Source organism: Engystomops pustulosus, chromosome 3 (genome assembly GCF_040894005.1).
Source record: "Engystomops pustulosus chromosome 3, aEngPut4.maternal, whole genome shotgun sequence".
Classification (NCBI taxonomy): domain Eukaryota; kingdom Metazoa; phylum Chordata; class Amphibia; order Anura; family Leptodactylidae; genus Engystomops; species Engystomops pustulosus.
Genome location: NC_092413.1, coordinates 85,313,514 through 85,339,519, shown reverse-complemented (window position 1 = coordinate 85,339,519; position 26,006 = coordinate 85,313,514). Strand labels below are relative to the sequence as shown.

The window sequence follows — 26,006 nt, the reverse complement described above, 5'->3', positions numbered from 1 at the left end:
ATTTAGAACTTTCTTTCATGGGCAAACCCTTTCACTGAGAAGATGGCCCAACATAAAGATCTATGTACTATGGACTGGACCCCTTGAAAATTAGGCCTCCAATATCAGATTTATTTAAAGACTTGACATTGCTTTGTACCTACAAATTTACACAAGTCGTCAAAATGTCCAAAAATGGTCTTTTGCACAAATTTCATAGATTTTTAGCTTTTGTTAGCAGGGCTCTCGCTCCTATAGTTTCATATGACCTTGTTTTTACTCTTATTTGTTTGTCTTATTTTGTTTGTATATGTACCACATGATTTGTAATGATATGATGGTGTAGTATAAATAAAGATTTATTATTATTATTAAATTAAGAATTCTGACTACTGTATAGAATAGATTGCAAAATCTGCCTCATTCATCTAATTCATATGACCATCTTCCTTCCCCTTCACCTAATCACTGGAAATACATGTCTACAGAGGAACACATTAACATGCTATTTGAGCTTCTCATTTCAGTGTAATCACAGGTATTGTCGAAATAGAACAAAATTAGTTTTTCTTTATAGTCAGGTTTTTCATTGAATTAGAATAAAAATCCCAAATGTGTATTCAATTGGTTTTAGTGCTAGTAGACTATTGTTTTACCAGTGGCAATTATAGGTAACCAACATTTCTTTCTACAGATCATATATTTCCTTACCACAGTCTTCCATTATTTTCTCCCTCTAAGGATTCTTCATTAGGGAAAAAAAATCTACTTGGAAACAAAATAAACCATGACCATTCTATCTATCCATTACTGAACAAAACAGACCTCCTAGCAAAAAATAAAATGCTATGCTCTGCTAAATAGATTTCTGTTTAAAAGAGTGTTTAATTAACTTAAGCCATCAAATGATATCACTACTCAAGTGGTTGTTGAGTAAAAGCCTTTCCGGGAACAGTCAAAATCTATTAAAGAGTGGAAAACCATTTTATAATACTATTATAATTGTGTATGTGAAGACGATAAATATCTGGCTGCATGTAAAATGAAATGTTGTGTAATTGTCCGAGAGAACTGTTGGAGTTCCTCAATCGGTGAATAGTGTTATTTACCTTTTTTTACATTTGCAGCAGTTTATATTTTTTAAAGGTGTTGTCCCTAATAAGGAAGTTATCCCCAATACATAGAATAGGGAATAACTTTCTAAATGGTTAGTGTCTGATTGTTGTGACTCCCACCAATCAAGAGAATGTGACTCCCTAGCAATTACTAGAATGGAGATCTTGATCTCACTAATGGTTGGATCAACAGTGCGAGCCAGTGTCCTGCCACTCTATTCAGTTCTATGGGATCAGCCAAAGATAGCTGAGTGCTGTGCTTCACCCATTAGTTAGAACAGTATCCACCCATTAGTGAGAACAGGACCCACCCATTACTGAGAACAGGATCCCCATTGTCCCCATGGTTTGGGTTCTTAGCCTATTAGGAAATTGTCCTCTCTACTGTGGATTGGTGATAACTTCCTATCTCGGGATAAACACTATAAATGTGTTTAAAAAAAAAGACAACTCATTTATATTGAAAAAGACAACTCAATTATTACTCAACGACTTTAATAAGTATACTATATATATAATAGCACAATGTCAACCAAAAGTAAGTTGACTTGGCAATTTTAACATTTTCCTCTCTCCAAAAAGTTTAAACTGTTTAGGCTTAATAAAGATATGTTTCTTTAGTAGCCATAAGGCAGGAAAATTTGTTACAGAACTGAGCTTCTTAGACATAAAGCAATTAAGGAAAATAAGATCAGCAGGCCACATCTAAGAGATTGCTAATGTACGGTATGTCTAATGATGAATTTATTCTGCCCAGCTTCTCTGTAAAGTGGATAAACATGTGAAACTGTACATATGTGGAAGCCAAACAGATTAGAAAAACATAGCATAGACTTAATTTATATTGAAAGGACAAAAATGTATTGCCCTTTTCCATGGATTATGCTCTCATCTATCCATTCCTCCCTCCAGCACTAAAGTAGTTAATTAAACGAGCTGCTTATATAACCTTGAAAGGTCACGTTATAGGAATACTTATTACAGAAATTGAAATAGCTCAGAAGTAAGGCCTTGAAACTGAGCCAAATGATCAATTTCTTAATTGAAAAAGTCCTATATAAAGTGAGTAATACGGGCTAAAATGAATAAGAGTTTAGAGGTTGAAGTCACACTTAGCATCTTATATTGAATTTTCAGTAAATGAGGAGCTCGGTGACAGTCCTTTAAATAAATAAATAGTTAATGCTTTCCTCTTGTACTTTTAGAGTTGATATCTTTACACACATAAGATATAGCTCACTGTAATACTGAAGCTTGTTGCTGGGCACAGTATAAGGGCTGTTTTGAAGGTTTCCATATTATATTGACGCTCATCATTCCTTCTGACACAGTCACCTTGTCCTCTCAGCCTTCACTTCATTTATTCTTGTGTGCTATTATCATAAATACTCCATAGGTATACACCTGACATAAGAACTGAGCGATACTCCATTTTTTGAATGGATCAGCCAAATTAATTGATTGGCATAGTGGTGAGACATAACAATAATAATGGCATGACTGTCAGAACATAATTGTTATACTTAGACTGTTCACCCGAAGTCAGTTAGTCATAGCCTATACTGTTGTATCTCTGCTGCACCAGCAATCAGCCAAATGCCACCAGTCATTCCCTACACTGGCATTATCGCTGATGTACCTCCGATTATCCCAATACTGTCAGCCATGCCGTAGACTGCTAGTATTTCTGATGTACCACCAATCAACCCAATACTGCCAGTCATCCCCTACACTGCTAGTATCGCTAATGTACCAACAATTAGCCCAATATTGCCAGCCATTCCCTACACTGGTAGTATCACTGATGCACCGCGAATTAGCCAAATACTGCCTGACATGCCTTACACTGGTAGTATCGCTAATGTACCACCAGTTAGCCCAATACTGCCAGCCATGCCCTACACTGCTAGAACTGCTGATGTACCACCAATTACTGTAGCACAATACTGCTAGTCATGCCCAGCACTGGTAGTATCATTGATGTACCACCATTAACCCAATACTGCCAGGCATGGCCTACACTGCTAGTATCAGTGATGCACTGGGAATTAGCCAAATACTGCCAGTCATGCCTTACACTGGTATTTTCACCGATGTACCACTGATTATTCAATCAGTCATGGCCAACACCAATAGTAATTCTGGAATACTGCTTAATAACTTAATAACACCAGCCATTCCATACACTGGTAGTTTCATTGGTGTACTGCAATCATTGGCGTTAACTTTTACAACTAAGATCCGTTGACATCTTAGAAGACTTTTATCTTATGTTTGGAGAAATTTTAATACTACAACCATACACTGGTTGAGTAGTCAGAATAATTCATAAAAAAAAGCTTTACCTATATATAGTTTAGGGGGGTCATTTATCTTTAGTCAGGACATTTGTGTGTTTCTCTTTTTGTTTTTTCTTGCTTTGGTACTTGTTTAATTATCTTCGAGGGTGATATATCAGGCATATGCATATGTATGTGTAAATTCTTCTGCAACCCTTTTCTAAATTTTTGCCTCTGCCTGTCTGAATTTGTTTGCCAATTTACTGCGATTTGCAAATGCACCAAATAAGGTTTCAATTATAAGAGAAAAAAAGACCCCCTAAAAAAGATAAATGACCCCCTATATGTTTGTAGAAGAGAAACAAATTAACTGCCTGAATTGGTAAACCCTTGAAAACCTATATGGGTATATGCCAAAGAGTATATTATGCTAAAGAGTATGATATTTTGTAAGACTATTTTGTAAAACTACAATATAGCCCATAAACAAGTAACAACACCTTTCTTAGAAATATATGAAGAGGCCTAATTCTATTTATCACATTTCACCCTGTGAATTGAAATAAAGAAAAGGCATTTCAAGCAGAGCTATGATTTCATATATAACATGTGGACTTTAGTGCCATACGGGTGAATTTAATCTCTGCGGAATGAAGAATGAGTTTAACCAACCAATACCCTGAATACAGCAATTTACTACAAGTACATTTTAGATATTTTTGGCAGAACACAGCAGAAATGAACATTTTTGCAGCTCATAAAACAGGTTCTGCAACCTTTACAGTAAACTATTAACATATGGCTAATTAAAACAAACATTATTCATTATTCCTGTTTGTGGTGTCCTACAAATTATGTGCTACTGGCAAAATATGCTATACGGAAACTAACATACTTAAAGGAGAAGCTAGAGCAAAGTTTTTATTGCTGCCACTAGAGTAGTTGTAGTTGTTCAAAATAAGATTTTATGGTTTAATTTAGTTCAATTTCTCAGTAGATTCATTAAAATTAGATTAAATATATAAACTTACTTTACTTTCCCTTTTATGTAAAAATGAGTATTTTCGGTTCAAAATAAACAAATATATTGTCTTGCATGGGCATTGTAGCATGTGGTAATAAGGGTTATTGAATGTTGAAAACTAACACTTATTTTAGGAAAACATATTAGGCCCCATGGGTAGCAATATCGGTAATAATGTGTGGGCTCTACAACACATATTTGTGCATTTAGGCCTCAAGCAAACTACTTCATGTTATCATTAACATGCACTAAAAGTGTTATGTGATCTCCTATCTATTTTTTAAACTGAAGATATGGTTGTTCCGTCCAGTTCAAGTTAATATACCTTATATACTCGAGTATAAGCCTAGGTTTTCAGCACAAAATTTGTGCTCAAAAACCCTAACTCGGCTTATACTCGAGTCAACTAAAAACATAAAGACAAAACTCACCTTTCTGACGTCACCCATAGGTCCTCTTCTGTCTGAGACAGTCTGAGACAGAAGAGGACCTATGGGGGACGTCGGAAAGATGAGTACAGTGTTATTTTTTTTCCTACTACAAGGGCTGGGCAGGCTGTATGCTACAGGGGTTGGACAGGCTGTATGCTACAGCGGCTGGCAGACTATATACTGGGAGGCTGTAACCAATGCATTTCCCACCCTCGGCTTATACTCGAGTCAATAGGTTTTCCCAGTTTTTTGTGTTGAAATTAGGGGTCTCGGCTTATACTTGGGTCGGCTTATACTCGAGTATATACGGTATCTGTATTCATAAGGGTTCAAGCAATTTAAGTTATGGGCACTGTAATAATAATTATAATATTTATTAATAATAATAATAATAATAAATAATGTGATAGCACTGTCTATAAAAATGTGTTTTAAGGGCACACATAAAACTGTAAATACACTAATATCAAGAGGTAACAACGGCACCACCTTGTGTCACCAAAAATATCACACGAAATATGTGCTCCGGAAAAAGTGCCTAAGTTGAGCAATACACCTGAATGTAGGAACAAAACATGACTGACGGTTCCCAGTCCTTTGATTAAGATGATATAGACAATCCTAGAAATATGAAAAATGAATGGCACTCACCAATCTTCAGTAGTACTCAGTTTATCTTCTTTTATTGAAGTGCATAGATATACATACTCACAGAAAGGACATGCAAGGGAGGGAGGTGAGGGCAGAATGCCCGTGAGAAGGCGACGTCCGTTTCACACGATTTTGCGCTTCTTCAGGTTGTTGCCTTCTCACGGGCATTCTGCTGTGTATTTCTTATATTTCTACTATCGGATTGTATAAAACTGTAAATGTTGGATATCAATCTAAGGTTTCCATCTCAGATCTTTTTCATGTTAGGCTGTATAACAAAACCATTACAATATGATAGTAGTGGACATTTATTTTTTAAAGAGGACCTGTCAACAGATTTTTACCCCCCTGACTAACACTGCCTGCCGATAAAGGGTTACAAGTCCTCCCCATATTACCTTAAATTAGCTCCCAGTGAGACACTGTACCTTAATTACAGACGTTTTTTTAATATGCATATTAGGTTTTCTGACTCATTTCTGGTATCTCAGACTTAGCTCTCTGTCAGGCTGGCAGTGAGCCACACCCCATTATTCTTACTGACAGCTCTGTGTCTCTTCAAATCACTGCTCTGTCTCCTTTTACTTAGGGACTGTCTGCTAATATTCAATTAGAGACATTTAAAGCTCTATGTAGTCATATAGTTTATAGAGCTCTATAGTACTCTATAGTAACCTGTCACTGGCTGTATATGTGCAAATGTGGTGACAGGTTCCCTTTAACACTTTCGTGACCATGGTCATTGGTACCTGAATGTCCCCGGACAGTTTTTGCAGTTCTGTTCTGTTCTTCTTTGAGATGCTTTAAATATAATAACACTTTATTCATAAAATGTGATACCTTAACTTGAGCTACAGATACAGAGTGTGCAGCAACATAAACAGTGGATGTCTTCGATGTCCAATAAGTAATAATAACTGGAAAGTTTCATGCATACACCCCCTACAAAAAGACCAAATGACTATAGAGACAGAACAATTGCTTTAACATCCCACAAAATCAAGTCCATAAAGGGTCCTTCTACCTCACCTGAAGTAGGCTGTAAGTGGGAGCAGTTTGCATATAATTGCAAGATGAGTGTGGATGATTCCATTATTTTCCTTCTACACAAGACGTACTCCTACTTAGAGCATATTGGTACTGCAGTGAGGATCACCTATTTCAATTTCTCAAGTGTGTTCAATACCATCGATCTGGCTCTAATAAGAGATGAATTGTTCAATTTTTAACAGCGACTTGGATATATGACTACCTAACTTAAAGACCCCAGTATGTCCAAATGGGCAACATACAATCAAATACACTAGTTAGCATGTAAGGTGCACCCCAAGCCAACCACTCTCTAAAGGACAGAGAAAAAGTGAGAAAAAGTAAACAGGCGCTCTCTGGTGCAAATAAATGTGGTTTTCCGATGTTGTCAAAATATAGAAATATTTTGCTCACCTTCGGTGGTTGTGCGGGCAGGCACAACACTGTCAATTCACGTATCGGATGCTGCTTCAATGCACTCTCTCATTCCTGTTCACTCTATATACATCTCACATCCACTACCACTCCTGACACCTTCAGAACTGTTTGGAGGATTCAGTCATCGTTGCCTGTGTAGGGAAGCAATTTTGTGGAGGGAAGCAATAGTAACAACCTCCTACTAAATGTGGATAAAACAAAATAAATGGTCTTAGACCTGCGAAGAAAAAAACATCCCAAAAACCGATCTTAATGAAAGGCAGGGCAATCGACCAGGTCCATACTATCTAGTATATCTTGGTGTCTTAATTGATGATAAGCTACAATGGATGGCTAACAGCACCATAGCACTCAAAAACACTTTATCTTGAATGTACTTCCGCTGGAAACTCAAGTCATTCTGCATCTGTAAAAAAAAATTCCTAAAAATGCTCAACATATCCACTATCGTAAGCATCGTATGCTTTGCTAGTGTCTGCTGGTAAGGGGTCAAAAAAAAAGGAATATACCAGGCTCACCAATATCACCAGGAGGTCACAATGCATTGTCTCATTGTCAGCATTTGGCAGGTGAGGAGTCGTAGCAAATATATTTATTATTACTCCAACAATAGGTGCACGATAAGCGCCCAGTATCAGCAGATCTAGTATCAACCTAGTAACCCTCCACCTCCCTCCCCCAGTTAAGCCATTTCATTTGGTGTTCGTTTTTTATGTATGTTATTTTTCTCATTTTCTTGTATTTTCTGTCTATTTATGTGGCATTCATTATTGTACACTACGAATGTACACCACAGTTTCCTGAGGGATGAATAAAGTTCTTTTGTATCGTATTGTAATATAATAATACTGCCATAAACAAAATTAGAATGTTGTAAGACAATTTTAGTAATATTTAAATAAATAAAAATGTAAAGATGTACACTTTTCTTTATTCATTTTACTAGAAATCCACAGGAAACTTCAGACTGACTGTCATAGTAGTAGCATTAGCATCCCAGTGTTGTGAAACCCCTTAGGCGCTCAACAGCTCATAGCCAGTCAATTACCTTCATTTGGAATATGTATTTCCCACAATGTGTCTTTAATAGTTTATATCTACAGTATTGCTGCTGGTGGAAGTATGGTTTAAGGCTAAGCATCTCTTTCATTAAAGCCTTGTTTTTTTCCCATTTGCTTCACTGAATGTTAATTATATCTTCTTTTATTTCTTGACTTGTTTTAGGTGGAGATTGAGAAATTGGATTATCATCACTACTTGCCTCTTTTCTTTGATGGTCTTTGTGAAATAGCACATCCCTATGAGTTTTTTGCACGTCAAGGAATCCATGACATGCTGGAGCATGGAGGACCAAAGATTCTTCCTGTCATCCCGCAGCTCATTATACCCATAAAAAGTAAGTATGTGAGTTAGGCAGAATGGAAATGTATGTCTTGTTCTAATTTTATACTGTACTCTGCTATGAGTGAGCCACCAAAACTTTAATAGACAGTAGAGAGTAATGTAAAACTAGTTTAGTGAATGTTGGTGAGTTTCAATCTTCCTCTTTTTGATATAAAATATTACTTTAGTAACGGCCATCGCTTTATCTTAAAGCACAGTGGTGTGATGACATTGCTGCCACTAGATATAGAAGTTCTGAATATTGTCTCCATGGAACCATCTTTTATAAAGACATCGACTGTGAAATGATATTGTGTAACGTGATGTTTCTAAATGCAGGCACAATTATTAACAACTTCTCATTTTATTGCAATTGGTAATGTAATGTATTTCCCCAGGTCTCCATTAAGTCATAAACCTGGGAGTGATACGAGGCTTTCTAAATGATCAGAAAAGGAGTTGAGCTCTTTTTACTAAAGGATTTATTAAAAAACATAAAACTTCAATTTAAAACAGGAAAACAAAATTAGGCTCCATAAAAGGGTGCTGATCCTACACAAAAATGCACCTGGCATTAAAGGATGTGCAGTAATGTAACCCATATTTATACACATTCAGTATTCTATATAGCAGAGGCAGCAATATGCATCAGTAACACTCATTAGGAGTGTATAAGGAATGGTCGGAAGATGCTTTGTGCCTCAAGAGATTGACTTAAAATGAATTGAGTTTGGATGAATGGGTCTGGGGTCTCTACAATCACACCACAGCTTTAGTAAGCACTGTTTATGTTACATTGCATATGATGCAAACAATAGTCATTATAAGGATCTATTCACACCCTATTTTTAAAATTCTAGCAATGTACAGTATACCATGGATTGAAGGAAAAACAGCATTCCAAGACCAGCAATCTGTGTACTGAGATACAGAGAATGTATTCATACCTTGGGACAGTGCTGGATTTGAATATCAGTGTGGGTCAATTTAGATAGGACGGACCGGAAATTATGTATAAAGTATGTATTCTTTACAACTTTTAGGCTTCATGCACACAACCATAAATGGGGGGAGTAAGCCAGCTGAAAAACGACAGCTACTTTATGGCCCCCATTGCCTTCTATCGTGCATGGTCAAGGTGCGGTCAGCATGTTTCACCACAAAGTGATTGTGCCATGCGGTTGCTCATTTCCCATTGACATGTACATATGTACATTGTATGTGGATTCTGCTTTACAGTTCATTATACAAGTTGTTCACATGAGAAGAAGCTCCAGTAATGGTACTATAGGTACTTATGAGGAGTCAATCAACATTAGTGGATAATACATTCAAAAATTGACTAGCAGAAGTAGTAGTAATGTAAAATCAATTCATTAGTAGTGGTGCAGGGAACAGAAAGATCAGCAACATTGCTAAGCAAAGGGAAGGGATGAGATTGTAGCTCTATTTTGTAAAACAGAGACCACTGTCAGGGTATCCAGTCTTTCCTTGAGCAAACTAACAAGCTTGTAGCAATGACTCTTAGCTCTTCTTTTATTGATCATGTGATGAAACACGTGATTAGTCTAATGCTGGTACAGAGAAGCTGCTTCTGAGTTTTTATAGACTGAGCACAACCAAGACACTGACAGTATTAAATGGAAAATATAGAGTTCTCAAACATCAGTATTGAGTTTCTAAAGATAGAAAGTAAAGATAAAATTAAAAAAACTTTATAAATTTTAAAGATACATAAAAATATATCCCCAAAAATATGTTCACAAGCCTCCACAGTGAAACCTAGTTACACTATAATATACATATAAGCCAAGACCCCTAATTTTAGCACAATAAAAACTGGAAAACCTATTGATTCGAGTATAAGCCGAGGGTGGGAAATGCATTGGCCACAGCCCCCCAGTATATAGTAAATCATATAAGAAAAATTGATGACCTTCGGTATCAATGTGCCAAAAGGTTAAAATTAACCTATGCCCATGTGGAAAAGGTTGTACCAAGAAACTCTAAATCCTCCTCATACATAACAATATATATACTGAACAACAGAGAAAACAGAGGAATAAGGTGCAGACTGACAATGTATTGAAAAAGTGAATACATAAGCTTTATTGGTTACAATGTGTATTCAAAACATATACGAATAAAAGGATGGCTGCAGTAGAGACAGAAGTCTACAAAGACCAGGACATGTGGTTTACAGGAAATCAATAATTCACAATAAAGGGCATGCTCATATAAAATCAATAGTATGTTGTAGCATTATATGTGCCCGACCGGTTTACAGCGTTACCACCAAGTCACCACAGTCAAGAGACTATTAATAAATATAAAAGTATATAGTGTAGATAGCTGTAAGCCAGAAACCTGTAACCATAATTACCGGGTCTACAAAATCCCCAACGCGCGTTTCAACCTGCTGGTCTTTCTCAAGGGGTATATAGCCCCAGTGTGTAGCCAGCCAGCCACCAGTAGTATATAGCCTGCCCGCACCGGTAGTAAATAGCCTGCCAGCCCCTGTAGTATGTAGCCTTCCAGCCCCTGTAATATATAGCCAGCCAGTCTTCTGTATTATACAGCCTGCCAGGCCCCCCAAGTATATAGCCTGCCAGCCCCTGTAGCATATAGCCTGCCTTCTCCTGTAGCATATAGCCTTCCAGCCCCTGTAGTATGTAGCCTGCCATCCCCCTATTGTATATAGCCTGCCAGCCCCTGTAGTATATAGCCTGCCCCCCAGTATATAGATTGCCAGTCCCTATAGTAAATAGCCTGTCATCCCCTGTAGTATATAGCCTGCCCCCCAGTATATAGACTGCCAGCCCCTGTAGTATATTGCCTGCCCAGCCCCTGACCCCAATATAATGCTTTTATATTGGGGGCAGCTGCTCCCTGACTTCATAGTGTGTGCGGATGCCGGCACACACACTAGAATGTCAGCTTGCGGCTGACGTCAAGGTGCGTGCTATGGACGTGCTACATGGTGTGTGAATAAAAGAGGACAGGTGTCGGAAGGTGAGTACAATTTTTGTTTTTTTTCTTGACTCGAATATAAGCAGAGTTAAGTTTTTTTTGCAAATCAAATTTTTTGTGCTGAAAAACTCGGGTTATACTCGAGTGTATATGGTATTTCAAATAATATATCAGAGTTTGTGGCATATAATGCCACATACTGTTAGATTGTCTATTTTAGGGTTACAAACAAAAATAGCTACATACGTTTAAACTTAATGGGGAAGATTTATCAAGCTTTCTGAAAGTCAGAATATTTCTAGTTGCCCATGGCAACCAATCACAGCTTCCCTTTAAAATATTCATGAGCACTGGTAAAATGAAAGCTGAGCTGTGATTGGTTGCCATGGGCAACTAGAAATATTCTGACTTTCAGAAAGCTTGATAAATGTATTCAGTCTAAAATGTTGTTCAAGAGTAACAATAAAGAATGTAAAAATTCTAAAATAACAATCCAGAATTTTTCCACAAAAATGCAGAAATAGGTCACTAGGACAAAAAATATAAAAGTTAGAGCCATTAATTGAATAACTGCAAAAAACAACCCAAGCCTAACGTGGTTAAAGTAAATGTAGCCAAGCTACAATGGCGCACACAACCAATGGGAAGGTGTGGTGGGGTTAATGGAAAAAATTGTCCCTCTTTCCAAACTCTGGACAACCCCTTACATCTTTAAATTCCTACCATCAAAATCCATCATGATAAACCAGGGACACTTGTTCAATGATCCAGACTGTGGTAATCTGCTTATATTTATTAACCATGGCTCCTTCCTTCTGAAATGATGTAAATAACGGCTCTTGAGGGTGTTACTAGTACGTTACAATGTCTCAACCGCCCCTCTAGTCCCAAAGTACTCCCCCCTCCCTCTGCCTGCTGTAATTTCACAGCAGGCAGAGGGAGAAAGACATATTTGAAATGCAGGTGTGATGGGATCCTGCAATCTGTCTTTAGTGAAAATGAGGTTCCTGGGGACAGGTTCCCTTTAACTGTTATCAGTAATCTGCATAAAGACATGCAGAGTGGATTTACTGAATCAGGCTTTCTGTGTGACAACCTGATCCTGCTGATGGCATTGTGTGCAGGAGCACACACTGCCATGGGGACACACTTGAAAGGCAGGGCGCATCTGCTGAAGCTTGCGGCATATAGCAGTCATGTGACCGGAGCACAGTTCTTTGCTGCAGGTCACTTAAGCTCTGCTGAATGACTTTCTATCTGGACAGTGAGCTGCAGCAGTGAGGAGCATGGCCCGGCAGAGGGAGAAAAGTTCTATGCAGATTTATCCGTGTGGGACTTTTTTAGAGGAGTACAACTGCCTGTACAAGCACCTACATAAGTGTCCCTGGTTCATCATGCTTGATTTTGATGGTAGATTTCATTTAAACTTAAAGGTGAACTTTTACATGTATATAACAAAGTGCTCTATGTGGCAAGCAATTTGAAAGGAACTCTCACTTGACTGTGCTATCAATCCTTTCAAGGGCTTCTGAGAGAAATTGTTAACTTTGCAGAATTTCCACATAAGCAAACAGACAAGCTCATCTGTTCCTTCACAGGTTGACTTCCTGTTGTCAGAATGTCCAAAATACGTAACTGTGATTTCTTTATACTTTTTAATTGAATACACTAATAACGGAGCCAATGTGAAGGAAGAATAGCCTGCTTCTTGGGGGCTAGTGAGGTGTCAGCAGAAACTGTGGGAACAAATAACAGTCACACAAGGCAGCGTTTTATAACATCAGGAGTGCAATCCATCTTTTAGTACATTGAAGGCTTTGACTAATAAAGGCCTTTTTACAATTCCCAGCAGAGTCCTGCTTAATTCCCTACAGTGCCTCAGGGGCCTGAAATACGTTGCTTTGTAGAAATAAAAAAGGGGAAAAAATGAAAGCGTAAAAAGCATAATCAGTGTTTTTATAACTGGCTCACATAACAAAGGGTTAAGGGCTCTGTACCAACATATGACATTTTAGCCCTGACTTGAATCCAGTGAGAATTCCTTAAGCCCCCTGGCTATTGGGCGGAAACTCTCAGTGTCCTGGAGGTAGAAAATATATACTAAATATATATGTAAGAAAAGGTTTTACCAACACGACTAGTTATCCTGTAAATCTGAAAGATCCACATTATATTAAATAAGTTAATGCAGCACTTACAAGGACTACTATGTAATATGCAGCATGGATCCAAACATTATTCTGAAATGTTCTCCCTATATACTACAGAAAATGCATTTATGTGAGGGAGGACAATATTTTCTCAGATCCTGTAAGGGTATGTTTACATGATAGATTTTGGCACTTCCCAATTCAGGACAAATCAGCAGTGGAAATTCATGGGAACATTGATTGAAAGAGCTGTACACATTCATGGTCAGTTATATACTCCTGGAGGTGACAGATATGAGGGTTGTCATCCTCCAGGAATTTTATTAAGGAACCATCCATTTAGTAAATAGGTGCAGATTCCAGGAATTCTGTTGGCACGTTTGCTGTGGGAATGCCCCTTCATGTTTTATTTTCTCAAACCATATTATCCTATTAAATTACTCCTAAACCCTATTTGAAGGGAATTCCTGCTACATTCAGACTACAGTATGGGGGACGTATATACGGCCGACGTATATACGGCCGATATACGTCCCCCATACACTTCTATGGGCTCACGGCCCTGTACGGGAGCAGTACGGTGCAGCACACGTGCGGCACCGTACCGCTCCGTAGCCCGGGGAAAGATAGGGCATGTCCTATCTTGCCCGTAATTACGGCGCCGTGTGCCATTAATTCCTATGGAGAGGGGCGGGGGTGAGCTGCGCTCACCTCCTCCTCCTCTCCCCGCGCTGCCGTGTGCCCGCCGTGCTACGGTGCGGCGGGCTCACAGCAGTGTGAATTTAGCCTTACAAAGGAATTCCCTTTTGTACCATATTTGCTATCCCCATTGTGACTCAGACCTCTTACCTTGTTTTTGTGTTATTTGTTTGTGCATCTTGTTTCATGTCCCCACTCAGAGACAGTAATAATATAATTATACATGTCTAAAATGGTCATTCTGGATCACAATACAATATTGCCTCCTTCTGACCCTCAAAATATGCAAAATAAATATATGTATAAATATATGTGTATATGACTTGCTTGTTGGTAGTTTATCCTTTTGTTTTTCAGACACATACTTAAATTAAAAATATTAAAATAACATTGGATAGGAGATAACATGAAAAGATTTAAAAAATAAATTATAAATATATATACATACAGTACAGACCAAAATTTTGGACACACCTTCTCATTCAAAGAGTTTTCTGTATTTTCATGACTATAAAAATTGTAGATTGACACGGAAGGCATCAAAACTATGAATTAGCACATGTGGAATTATATACTAAACTATAATTATATACCCAAAAATTGTGAAACAACTGAAAATATGTCTTATATTCTAGGTTCTCTAAAGTAGCCACCTTTTGCTTTGTTTACTGCTTTGCACCTTCTCTTGATGAGCTTCAAGAGGTAGTCACCAGAAAATGTTTTCACATCACAGGTGTTCCCTATGAGGTTTAATAAGTTGGATTTCTTGCCTTATAAATGGGGCTGGGACCATCAGTTGTGTTGTGCAGAAGTCATGTGGATACATGGCTGATAGTCCTATCCTGAATAGACTGTTAGAATATGTATTATGGCTAGTGCAGTTGCAAAATCAACCAAGCACTACAAAGAAACTGGCTCATGTGAAAGGAAGACCAAGAGTCACCTCTGCTGCGGAGGATAAGATCATCCAAGTCACCAGCCTCAGATTAACAGCAGGTTAACAGCATCTCAGATTAGAGACCAGGTCACTGCCACATAGAGTTGTATCAGCAGACAGATCTCTAAAACAACTGGTAAGAGGAGACTGCGCGTGCAGCAGCCTTCATGGTAAAATAGCTGCTAGGAAACCGCTGCGAAAGACAGGTAACAAACACAAGAGACTTGTTTGGGCTAAAGAACACAAGGAATGGACATTAGATCAGTGGAAATCTGTAATTTAGGCTGATGAGTCCAAATTTGAGATTTTTGGTTCCAACCACTGCAGAAAAGGTGAACGAACGGACTCTACATGCTTGGTTCCCACCATGAAGCATGGAGGAGGAAGTGTGATGGCATGGGGGTGCTTTGCTGGTGCTTTGGGGATTTATTCAAAATTGAAGGTGTACTGGACCAGCATGGTTAACATAGCTTCTTGCAGTGGCATACTATTCCATCCGGTTTGCGTTTAGTTGCACCATCATTTATTTTTCAACAGGACAATGACCCCAAACACTCTTTCAGGCTGTGTAAGGGCTATTTGACCAAGAAGGAGAGTGGTGGCATGCTATACTAGATGCCCTGGCCTCCACAGTCACCAGACATGAACCTAATCAAGATGGTTTGCGGTGAGCTGGACCACAGAGTGAAGGCAAAAGGGCCAACAAGTGCCGAGCATCTCTGGGAACTCCTTCAAGACTGTTGGAAGACCATTTCAAGTGACTACCTCTTGAAGCTCATCAAGAGAATGCCAAGAGTGTGCAAAGCAGTAATTAAAGCAAAAGGTGGCTACTTTGAAGAACCTAAACTATAAGACATATTTTCTGTTGTTTCACACTTATTTGTTAAGTAAATAGTTGCACATGTGTTAATTCATAGTTTTGATGCTTTCAGTGTGAATCTACTAATTTTATGGTAATGAAAATACAGAAAACTCTTTCAATGAGGAGGTGTGTTCAAACTTTTGGTCTGTACTGTATATAAAATCATCATAGATGCATAACACAAGTTTACATACATAACAAAATAATAAATATAACAGGAAGCCATTGCTATTCACTGTAGGTAGCAGTGTTTCTATTGATATATGTTATAAATTCAAAAAGGGGTTAGTAGCGATAAGTTTGCACATATCCACAGTCTACAATATACGGATGTTCTCCTTTTACCGTGGTGCAGAGTATAGTACACAATGCAGTACAAATGTCCCAGCATTAAGAAGAAAGTTTATAACACTTGTTGACTCTTTTAGCTTAAATCTTTTAGCCTTCTTGTAAATCTAACTTTGCCAGGCGAGTGGAAAAGTTGCACTTTGCGGAAAAAATAGAGAGAAAAGCCTAAGATAAATAAGCCCCATTGTCTATTTGCATGCTTATTGATAGAAAACCACAAAGATAGGTCGGATGGTGATAATAATAAATTGTGGCTTGGCTGTGGTAGGTCTCACACTAAGGCCCCTTTCACTTAGACATTGTGGGGACGTACATCAGGCCGGAAATTTGCGGCCCTGATATATGTCCCCACAGATGTCTATGGCGCCTGGATGCGGTACAGCGCACACACATGTGTGGCACCATAATGTACCATTCACTGGAAAAAAATAGAACATGCTCTATCTTCTCCCTTGTTTACGGCCGGGCACACTGCACCACTTTGGAGAGGGGAGGGTTGAGCAGCGTTCATCCCTCCTCCTCTCCAGTGCACCGCTGTATGTAGCCCAGACTTGCATACAGCAATGTGAAAGAGGCCTCAGTAATATTTCCCTTGAGTTCCTGACAAACATTCAATGTAAATGAATTGATTGGTTTTTACTCTGGCTAGGTCAGTGATGGGCAACCTTTTGAGCTTGGTGTGTCAAAATTCGCCAAAAAACCGAGCATAACTCGGGTGGTGTGTCACCTTGACAAAAAAAACATAATTTTGTGATATTTATAGTTTAAATAACAAATATGTATACTATTTAACTTCTAGGGTACTTTAACCGTAGGTTGTCTGATTGATCCTACCATGTACTGCCATACTACATTATGGCAGTATATGGGGATTTTCCCAATCATCTATTACTATGTGCAAATCGCACATTGTAATAGATCGGTTACAATCAGACAGGTGTGGAAATGCTTAGTAACCTGTGAACTTTCTATCATGAAAGTTCACAGGTTATAGCGAGGGCGCAGGCGCCGCTGTCTGCATCTCCCTCATGCCCTCTTGGCATGGAGAAGGTGTGAGGAGCAAAAGATTCGCAATGTCTGGGCTTGTACATCACAAAACTGACACACAAGCCCTGATGACTGTCTTCTATCATACAGTGCACTGACCTTACTTACTATATGATGAGAGTGGTTGTCCTCCCTTGCCCCTGCTGTGGAGATGGTCAGTGTAGAGGTGGCAGCTGCTGGGACATCACACAAGGCAGCAGCGATGTGACCTCTGACTGTGATGCCATCTTCCCCCCACCACAACAATCAGGAGCTGCAGAGGAGCCTCCTGGGTGTATGGCCGGGTCACCTCTCCTGCTGTGCCCCATGCTGATACCTGTGCTGACTGGAGACACTAGGCAAAGCTCACACATGGGAAGGGGCCGGCCCGGGGGAGGAGGAGGAGGGAGGAGTGCCGGAAGCTCAGTGCAATCTCTCAGCCTGCACCTGGTCATGTAGGTTGAAACTTAACTCTCAGGCAGCCGTGTGTCAGTGAAAATGGTTACGTGTGTCAGCACTGACACGCGTGTCATAGGTTAGCCATCACTGGGCTAGGTGGATTCCACCATTCCTTCTGTGCCTATTATAATACTAATTACGGTTTTTACTGTTTTCATTTTTAAAAGGATATTTAAAGGTTTTATAGTTTTTAGGATTTATACATAACATTTGCAATTCACCCTTTAGCTATGTACTGGTGATGTAAGTTGGGGGACTGTTTGTACTATAAAGGTTTAGTTATGCCTTTGTTAAGGCTGGACACTTATTTTGACTAAGAAGGTTTTTGATCATATGTCAAGCAGTTGATAAATCTTAATGTGATAAGAAAATCTTCTTTGTCAGGTAAATGCACATAACATTGGAGAGTTAAGGGCCCACCAAGACAAGAATAATTGTGCATATTTTTCATTGTACAGTTAGTACTTTAATTATACAGTATTACCTATAATTAATTCATGGCTTGTCCCACTTAAAGCAAGATGCTTAATGTAATGCATCATTCATTTACTGCAGCATGGAATCTGCTGCGTCTTTTGTGTTGCTTTATAAAACCATTTATATTAATAAAATATCCTATGAAAACAGACATTGTCTGCATTAAAGTTACACATCTGTTCTTTCATTCTAGGAGAAATGCTTTTCTGCTTATACATTCTACCTATCAAGAGATGTTAAATGCAGCTATGTCTGTATTAGAGATGATTTTAAGGCTATTGAGTTGGCCGCTTCTTTCAGTTGTGAAACCCTCGTAGTGGCATCTATCCAATCTGTCAGAATTCGAGGCAGTGTGCAATTTCCGACTCGTTGATTGCGCTCCGTAGGATATTGGCACCCCACCTTGTCCATTGAAAATGACCAACCACACCGCAAATCCAGGCAAATATAGGACCTGGTCTATAATCTGGGGAGTGGCTGCACGGCACATTCATGGTGCAGTGAGACGCCACATATGCACTGCATTGTGAATGTGCATAATAGAAGTCAATGTGTGCCTTGAGCTAGGTCTAAGTGATTGAGATTTCATACTGCAGCACCATTATAAAAATACTTAAAGACCCAAGGAAACTTTACAGACTCATTTTAAGTCAATGGGCTTCTTCAGGATACATCAGTATCCAATCATAGATCTGGCAGTGCTGCCATGGCTCCATTGTATTGTTATTGAAGACAAAATGCCGTGTGAACAAACCAATTATTTAGTAGGATCAATGGCTCTGATTTCTAAAGTGAATGAGATAGATATTGCTTTTTTGGATTTGTGTGTTTAGAAATATTCAAGGGAAATATCATTGATAATGAGGATGAATGTTAAATGTTCAAAAGAAATATCATTGTTAATAAGATGAATAAAGCAGCTGGCACATGCGAAACAGACTGCTCCGTTCACCGGGGGTACAACAGATCCCCATTCTTAAGATCCATAGGGATCCCATCACTAAGACCTCAGCAAGTTAGACCCTATCCTGTGACTGCCCCTGGAGAACCTCTTTATCTAATATTTTTTAACACTGTGTTTTATCATGATATTCTAAATAAACTTTGATATGAATTATTGTAACTTTGTTATTTTTTCTTTGGTGTTGGTATTATAAAAAGGGATGCTGTGTGCTACTGCATATGCAAGTTTAATCAGCGTGATATCATTTGGTGTTACCTAATTGGCTAGCTATATGTCTATCATACAGCAGTTTTATGGAAAGGTTTGCATTTGTCATTGGCCATTTTCAACACAGTGACTCAGTGCAATATTTCTGGTTAACCATAAAAATATAATAATTGGGCACATATACGAAAACCTATGATCATCTTGGTTGCAGTCCTTTTCTCACAATCGTGTGAGAAAAACATGGTTTTACTCTACTTATTGGGTGTTTTTTTCTGTTGTATGTTTATGCTTGTGATGTGGTATGTAGCCTTTCGGTGGTGCACTAAATTTGTAACCGTACATAAGTACTAAGCATTAATTTCACAAGAGCGAAGGTGGAAGCTTCTGTAAAAAGCTGTGTAAATGTTCAGTAGGTAAGAGTTCCCAAGTAGAGGGTACATAGTAATGTTTTTTTCTGGGATTCCTTTAATGAACAGCTCCACTCCAAATGGCATCACAGGGAATTTATACTTCCTAGTTTGCCGTAGCTTTATTGACATCCTGCTTTTCCCTTTTCCCCTAACCTAGATGTTTTTTTTAACATCTGATATGAGAGCATTGGCTGCACCCCATTGTGTGAGGCTGCTCTGATCTTTGAGGCCCTATTTCAGGGGTTTTCTTATGGGTTATATCACTCTTGACTGTAAGTGAGGGAGCTCTTTGATGAGCTCTTGAGCAAATTATATTTTGTTAATAGGAACTATACAACATATGGTCAATGTGTGGTTAAAGATGAAGGACAGTCTCAGGCATTCATGTATATAATGTCAATAGGCAGATTTATTCAAGTTTGCAATATCAATGCTTTCATTTTATTTTAGATGCTTTGAATATCCGCAATAGGCAAGTGATGTGCACCACCCTGAAAGTACTCCAACACCTTGTCATCTCTGCTGAAATGGTGGGAGAAGCTCTCGTGCCTTACTACCGCCAAATTCTCCCAATCCTCAACATCTTCAAAAACATGAATGGTAGGCCTGATATTTTACATTCATATATAATGTCATCAGGAAAATGTATATTGTCTTGTAAAGTGATTCCATTTAGTTTAGAGTAAAATGAATCACGTGGTATGGTAACAAGGCTTGGATAATATATTTTCACTGCTAAACCTAGATCCATTTGGAGATCATTGGAGAACATTTCCCAGTGCGGGGCTGTAATAAAATTACTTTTTCATTTATGACACATCTCACGTCCAGCTTATTAAACACAGTACAGAAGCGCTGGCGCCTTTGTCTAATCTTCTAATAATTACATCTTAAAGTTCTGTTGCTGCTTTGCAATAGATGAGTGCATTCTGTTGTCAGCTCATGTGCTATAAACATGAGCTTATAATTTGGATGGGCTCTCGAAAAAACCAAATTCCAATTGACAGCCATTGTCACTGCTTCATTTGATTCATAGCCAGACTTAAGTGATAATGGCAGTTTCTTCATTTCTGTAACAAAGAAAACTTGTTCCTTTAAGTGTATTAACAGCTTGGTATTCCACATTCTATTTAGCACACAGTCACCATGGATTCTTTCTCCACAACTTCTGATAGAATCAATTACTGCTAATTTAACTGTTCACTTTCTTCCCTGTGATGTAATCCATGTATAATGGAAGGCAATTTCTTATATAATACTCCACTGATCTGTCTCCCTATTGTAAGTACAAAAAGTGAAAAATGAGCCAGAATGTGCTTCCTTCAGTAACATCTAGACTGATATTATGTAAATGAGACCTCCAGTAAGAAATGATAAATGACACCATGTGTTGTGATATGTTAAGAGCATAGTGCTACATTTCGAATACTCAGTACTCTTATGAAGATTCACTTTTACAGTTTTGAAGATTAGTATTAATTCAGTCTTGCGAAAGAAATGTTGATGTTGTTCTTCATTTAAATGGGCTGTAGAGGTTGATTGGAAGGATTCGACTGCTCGGAACCCCACCATTTATAAGAATGGGACCCCCAGCAGTCCAAAGAAAAGGGCCGCTGTTCTGACTATTGGCACGAGCTACAGGCCAGCTCGTCTAGCAATCCCAATTACTGTGAGTGACAGAGAGAGCCACACTCATCCTGCTGATCCACACATTAGTGAGAACGGGACCCTCATTCTCCAGATTCCTGGGTGTCCCTTTTCCTGAGATCAGTGGGGGTCTCTGCCGTTGGAACCCCTGTGGATAGAGGATAACTTGCAAAGTTAAATGACCGATACAAGTTGGCCTTACAATTTTAATATTACTCATTAATTCCTCATATAGATGTATGCTCATTGCACCCGACATTCTCTTCATAATGAGGGTATTATGCAATTGATAGACACCTTAGAGTTGGTTAATTTTGTCTTGAATTTGAGAATTGGAAGTCCAACAGTGTCACGTCCTCATATACATTAGATGGTTCTGTAGATTTAAATGGTTGTCCAGGTTCCAGTTTTTATATGGGTCCCAGAGGGATTAAAAATAACAAATCCCTTTAAGACACCACAAGAAATGAATAGCGAGTCTCTTCCTTGCAGTAGGAGCTTCAGCTACTTTATACACAGTAGACAGTACTTATGCAAGATAAATTGAATCTCTGTAAAATAGGCAATGGCATCCTTCTGCCTGATTTAGATCTCCCTTAAAATCTGTCTGCCGCCATCATATAACCAGTGTGAGATATCTGTTTGCAAGTGCACAGATGTAAATATTTGCATGTGGGATATTACAGAGAGATGAAAGGATACAGCGGATCCACTGCCTCTATGTATATTGTAGATTCTTATCTGCCCTTAGTTTGTCTGAGAGAAAAATGTAAGAAAAAAAATAATAAACTGCAGAAATGCAGAAGCTGTGAGCCCCTTTTGAGTGTAACACAGAAGATCATTAGAAATGCAAGGAGGAAGTGTCTGTGATTGCAGAATCATAATTTATAAGTCTCCAGATGTTCCAGTTGTGGATTATTTCTATATATTCCTACGAGTGCTTTGCTAAAATGACTATGTTTCTACCAACATAAAGCTGCATTTCCTGTCCTTCGCTTCTATTGCCCTGATGTTTACTTCCTATGCCTTTGATAATTATGTTTGTCTATGTATATTGTTCAGCGTCCTAGACCTCGAAAACAAAGCTGTCGAAGTACAATAGCTTGATTGAATGAGTCCTCCGTCTTCTGGATCAAAACTATCATTTTAATAGAATAATTCCACTTCAAAGAACATACTTCTATTGAAGTCTATGAAACGAGTAGCACTAAAAAGAATGATGCCACTGCGCAGAGTGAGGGTACTTCTTAATGAGTGAAATTTAACAAGCAGGGGCCATGGCTGTATAATAAGAAAGTCATAATCTCTCATTTCTATGAAGGAGCTTTCTAGCCACTTCTGTGTATCAATATCTAGCGTCAACTTCCCACAGAGGCATTGCCACTGTTCATAAATGTTTGATGAGATTGAGGGAGAAAGAACAGTGAGTAGATGTGTGTAAAAAGGTTAGTGTTTCCAATGGTAATAGTATTGGCTGCATTTCTTATTGCAAATGCCGTCTATGCTATGAACTCATTGAACCGTTCACATTAACATGTTGGAGAGGGGGCACTCTCTCGCTTTACCGTTTTTCCTGTATATTGTATAATTAGAATTTTACAATGCTGCTGCATTCCCCACTCTCCGGCCAGCACACTGTCAGTTATGGAATTGCCTCATTAAGTGTTCTTAACTAGGAAACTTCATTTTCACACAGATAAAAAAAATAGGTATTTGGAATTAGAGCTCTTGTACGTTCTGTGATCTTGGCATTTCTAATGATCAACAAAGGCCTAGAGATTTCTTGATAATGTTGTTATTGATGTGTTTGTGTAAGATAGGCTGCAATATTTGTCTCCTGTGTACATAATTAGAAGCAGCCGCCTAATCTTGCAGGTAATGAACAAAAAAAGCCAGTCTAATGATGATGATTCAATGAGTTACTTCCAGATATCTAACCATCTTCTGACAAGATAAATCTCTTGTACGTTCCAGCTGCAGACACAGTTCTTGGTATTTGTTTTATACTAGTGTAATTTACTATCTTCCTTTAAGCATTCCATATATATATATATATATATATATATATATATATATATATCATATATATAACCAGTAATTTATTCATCATTATTCACATCAGTTATACTGTCAAATAACGTGACACATTTATAATAAAGTGAACAATAAACAGTAAGAATCAACTGCCATACATAAATAGTAATTCATAAAGTATGTGCCATTGTACAGGCAGTCCCCTACTTAAGGACACCCGACTTACAGACAACCCATAGTTACAGACGGACCCCTCTGCCCACTGTGACCTCTGGTGAAGCTCTCTGGATGCTTTACTATAGTCCCAGACTGCAATAATCAGCTGTAAGATGTCTGTAATGAAGCTTTATTGATAATTCTTGGTCCAATTACACCAAAAATTTTGAAACTCCAATTATCACTGGGGCAAAAGAAAAAAAATTGTCTAGAACTTCCATTATAAAATATACAGTTTCGACTTACATACAAATTCAACTTAAGAACAAACCTCCAGACCCTATCTTGTATGTAACCCGGGGACTGCCTGTATATTAAAAAATATATACAGTAGTAATTTGAAAAGTCTACCAATCATTATGATCCAAAAGCCACTCTAAATAATCCATTCACTAGTGTCTATAATATACGATCTCACTTACTGATCATGAATGCACAAAAAAAAAGCACATGTTGGGACCTTATAGTCAAAAACAATGTTCTCAAAAACAAAAGCACCAAAAAAATGGGATATTTTCACAAATATTCTAAATAAGGAATGTGAGAAACACATACCATATGGGAAAAAGCATAAGAGAAAAAAGAAAAAGCCAATGTGGTTAACTAGTACTGTAAGGCGAGCAGTAAGTGAGAAAGATAAGGCGTTTAAGGTGCTAGAACGTGAAGGTAAAAAAAAAAACAGATGAAGGCAGCAAAATTGGAGACTGAAAGAATTATTGCCAAGGAAGGTGAAAATAATCCCAAATAATTTTTAAGATATATATAAATGATAAGAAACTAAAAATGGAGATTGTGGGCCTTCTGAAGAATAACCTGAGGGTCATGGTGGAGGGAGATTAGGAAAGGGTCAATCTACTGAATGTTGCAGGGGATGAAAATCCCCTGGGGGAAGACATGATGAAAAATAATGTAAATTCTCAGTTTAATACAGGAAGAGGTACGGCATTGCCTCACAACCAATAAAAGATATGAATCACCTGGCCCAGATGGTGTACACCCCTGGGACTGCCTGAACTATGTACTGAGATAGAAAGACCATTATTTTTAATATTTGAAGATTCCTTTAGAACTGGTTCTGTTCCACAGGACTGGCGCATAGCAAATGTGGTACCAATATACAAAAAAGTATCAAAAGTGATCCTGGAAACTACAAACCTGTTAGCCTAACTTTTGCTGTGGGGAAAATAGTTGAGGGGTTTGTTAGAGATGCTTTCCTGGAGTATCTCACTGTTCATAACCTTATAACACAGCATCAGTATGGGTTTATGAGGAATCGGTCCTGTCAGACTAATCTGAATGGCTTCTATGAGGAGGTAAGTTCCACCCTGAAGGCTGTGGATGTTGTATATCTGGCCTTTTCCAAGGTAGTTGATACAATGCAGCATAAAAGCTTGGTACATAAAATGAGACTGCTGGAACTAGGGGAAAATCTCTGTATTTGGGTAAGTAATTGTCTTAGTGATAGAAAACAGAGGAGTGTCATTAATGGCACATTCTCAGATTGGGATGACGTTACCAGTGGAGTGCCAGAGGGGTTACTTTTGGGGCCACTTCTTTTTAATATTTTTATAAATGACTTTGTAGTGGGTTTATAGAGTCAAGTTTCAATATTTTCATGTGATACTAAGCTGTGTAAAGTAATAAATACTGAGGCCAATAGTATAGCATTGCAGAGAGATTTGTGTAAGCTTGAGGAGTGGACAGATAAATGGCTGATGAGGTTTAATGTAGATAAATGTAAAGTTATGCACTTGGGCTGTGGAAACAAGTCAATTACTTGGTAAGACTGGAGCTGAAAAATACTTGGGGATATTGGTGGATGGTTAACTTAATTTTAGTGTCCAGAGCCAGGCGGCTGCTGCTACAGGAGATAAAATAAAGGGATGTATCAAGAGAAGAAAAGATTCTTATGATAAGGATATCGTTTTGCCCTTATACAAATCACTGCTCAGGCCACACATTAAATATTGTTAACCGTTTTGGGCATCAGTCTAAGAAAAAAGGACATAGTAGAACTGGAACGGGTGCAGAGTAGAACAACCATGATTATTGGGGGCATCAGGGGCTAAAATGCAATGACAGATTACAAAATTTGGGGTTATTCAGTTTAGAAAAAAGACGGCTTGGGGGAGACCTCATTATGATGTACAAATACCTGGATGGGCAGTACAAGGATCTTTGTATACCTAGGCCTGTGACCAGGACAAGGGGGTATCCTCCACACCAAGAGGAGAGGCGATTCTACCATTGCCATAGACAAAGGTTCTTTAC

At 38.4% G+C, this 26,006-nt stretch overlaps 1 protein-coding gene across 1 annotated transcript in view; it reads left to right on the top strand.

The window, feature by feature from the left end:
• The window catches only part of PACRG (parkin coregulated), a 482,604-nt gene that overhangs the window by 293,960 nt on the left and 162,638 nt on the right, over positions 1-26,006 (top strand). The window contains exons 3-4 of the mRNA XM_072141304.1: positions 8,171-8,342; positions 20,289-20,438. Of these exons, the coding sequence (XP_071997405.1) occupies positions 8,171-8,342; positions 20,289-20,438 (322 nt within the window). The remainder of the gene's footprint in view (positions 1-8,170; positions 8,343-20,288; positions 20,439-26,006) is intronic.